This window comes from Myotis davidii, unplaced genomic scaffold (assembly GCF_000327345.1).
Source record: "Myotis davidii unplaced genomic scaffold, ASM32734v1 scaffold38, whole genome shotgun sequence".
In the NCBI taxonomy this organism is placed as follows: Eukaryota; Metazoa; Chordata; class Mammalia; order Chiroptera; family Vespertilionidae; genus Myotis; species Myotis davidii.
The window spans coordinates 4,996,812-4,999,397 of record NW_006291383.1 but is presented as its reverse complement, the minus strand read 5'-3'; the positions used below and the strand labels follow the sequence as shown (position 1 = coordinate 4,999,397).

The window sequence follows — 2,586 nt, the reverse complement described above, 5'->3', positions numbered from 1 at the left end:
AGGTCAGGGTTCCATTCCCAGTGGAGGGCATGTAGGAGGCAGCTGATCAATGATTCTCACCATTGATGTTTCTAACCTCTCTCCCTCTCCCTTCCTCTCTAAAATCAATAAAAATAGTATTTTAAAAAACTGTGCAAAGTAATGAGTAATAAGCCACCTACCTGCGGTTTGGTGAAATCTTTTTTTGCGCACCAATGAACAAAATATTGTTGTGCAGCATGCACACTCTTTTTATCCGTCTTCTTACAATATACTCGAATTAGCTGCTCCTTAAATTGTTTTGGCAAAAGCTGTGAAGCCTTTTTAAAGAAAAGATTTCACTGTCACCTTGAATTCACACTATGAAGAGAGATCAGCCATTCCTAAGTTCCATTCTTGATGTTATATTAAAAGCACCACATTGCTTTCTATATTACCCTAATTATAATCCAAAGAAAAGAACTAATGGTAGTTGTCATTAAAATATGCCCTACAGTCCGGCCAGTGTGGCTCAGCAGTTGAGTGTCAATCCAGGAACTGAGAGGTCATGGGTTCAATTCCCAGTCAGGGCACATGCCCGGATTGTGGGCTCTGTGCAGGAGGCAGCTGACCAATGATGATGTTCCTCTCTCATTGATGTTTTTCTCTCTCTATCTCTCACCCTTCCTCTCTCTCTAAGAATAAATAAAGACATATTTTTTAAATGCCCTACAACTCTGTCAATTAATAAGAGACTAAAGGTTTGTATTATATAATTGTATGTAGATTACAGACTCTCATACAGAAGACAGGCAAATAAGCACATTTAACGTACATGATTTCAACCATATAACACTCCCTTACCAGCAGATTTAAAACCTAGCCTTTACACCAAAAACAGTACTTTTATCTAGGTTCAGGAAACAGAAAAAACTAGCTGTTATAATGATCTAGTTTATATAAAATCAGGCACACCTTTAATTTTAAAGATAAGCCTATTCTATTAAAATTTTTTAAAAAAAGATAAGCTTATTTGATTTTTTTTTTTTTTTACTGTATACAATGACTTTAGGACTTAACCTGCATGTAAAATGCAAATTTTCTATAAAGATTTGCCACTACAGTGTTTTGTTTTAACCCAAGTAGTTACCTGTTTTTGACTAATCTTGAATGCTTGGTTGAGGTCAGCCTTACAATAGAAGTGAACATTATCAATAGGATTTTTGTCTTCCATTCCATAATCCATGTTGATAACCTCAATAAAAGCAAGAAATAAATGGTCACACATATTTAATGAAAATTGAATTCAGGGTTGTAGGGGCATCACAACAAATGGAGCAGAGCTTTCTGAAGGTTCAGAAGAGCACTGGTAAATCGGCTCATTGTGGAATAAAAATGGTATATGACCCATAGGGATTTGTTCTTGAAATCTGGGTGGTTGTGGGGTATTTGTGCCTTTAATGTAAGTAGGGTGTAAAGTCAATACCTACTATGTGATAGACACTGTGGTAGGCACTAGAGATAATAATAAAGAAACTTGATATGATCCCAGTCCCCTGGACTATGTGGCTTAGACTGAGGCTCAACAAATGATTATCAAAGTAATTATATAACTTCATTTGTTGTAAGAGCTACCAAAGAGAAACAAATGGTCCATGAAAGTTTGTAACCAGAGAATGACCAGTGAATAACTAAGAGAACAGGAATTAACCAGGCCTAGGTAGGAAAGACAAGAATGTCAGGCAGGGAGAAACCAAGATGGTGGCATAGGTAAACACCTGAAATTGCTGCCTTGCACAACCACTTCAAAAATACAAGTAAAAGACAAAACGGACATCAGCCAGAACCACAGGAAGGCTGGCTGAGTGGAAATTCTACAATTAGAAGGAAAGAGAAAAGCACACTGAGACTCAGAGGAGGTGCGGAAATAAAGTGCAGAGGTACGGAGGCATGCGTGGAAAGGGCTGGCAACTGAGGACTCGGTTGTCTTTTTCAATCGGGAGGGAGGCACACGCTCCCGACTGCTCTGAATTCCAGTTCCGGGCGAGTCTCTGGGGAACCAGACTCATGCGGGGAGAAACTGGACTGTCTGGCATTGGGCGGAACTCGAGGGCAGCTTTCTCTCAGAGGTGCTTGCAGCGATTACCGGGGGACACTGAGACCTGGAGCCTCTTAGGGCAGAGCTGAGGAGCAACCATAACTGTTTGCTCTGCCCTTTTGATTCCCTGAGTCCCTGCCCCACCCAAACCTTGCGCAGAGGCTTTTGCATATGAATGGTCTGGCCCTTTGCAATCTAAAATTACCTAATAAACTGCAGCTGGGTCAGAGAGACCCAGAACATCCAAAAGAATGCTAAGACCCCACAACAGCTTCCATTGCTTCACAGCTGGGCCTCATCTGGGCACTTCCAAATCCCAAACAAAGAAGAGGAATCTGAAGATCTCTCTGTAGCTCCTGCTGGGTGGCCCCAGGCAGTGGCTGATTTTGCACCTCCCTGGAGACCCAAGAGCCAGTGTACCCAGTGGTCAGTGTCGAACCATACCAGATTACAACTCTACACAACCATAAGCAACACACTCAAGGGGCAGACTCAGTGAGCACCAAAGCTTCATTGAAGCAAGTCCTGCC

At 41.5% G+C, this 2,586-nt stretch overlaps 1 protein-coding gene across 1 annotated transcript in view; it reads right to left on the bottom strand.

Moving 5' to 3' along the window:
- Nucleotides 1-2,586, bottom strand: part of SAMHD1 (SAM domain and HD domain 1) — a 62,094-nt gene that overhangs the window by 5,804 nt on the left and 53,704 nt on the right. Inside the window, exons 14-15 of the mRNA XM_006764508.2 lie at nucleotides 1,109-1,213; nucleotides 162-299 (exon numbers count right to left, since the gene is read on the bottom strand). Of these exons, the coding sequence (XP_006764571.1) occupies nucleotides 162-299; nucleotides 1,109-1,213 (243 nt within the window). The remainder of the gene's footprint in view (nucleotides 1-161; nucleotides 300-1,108; nucleotides 1,214-2,586) is intronic.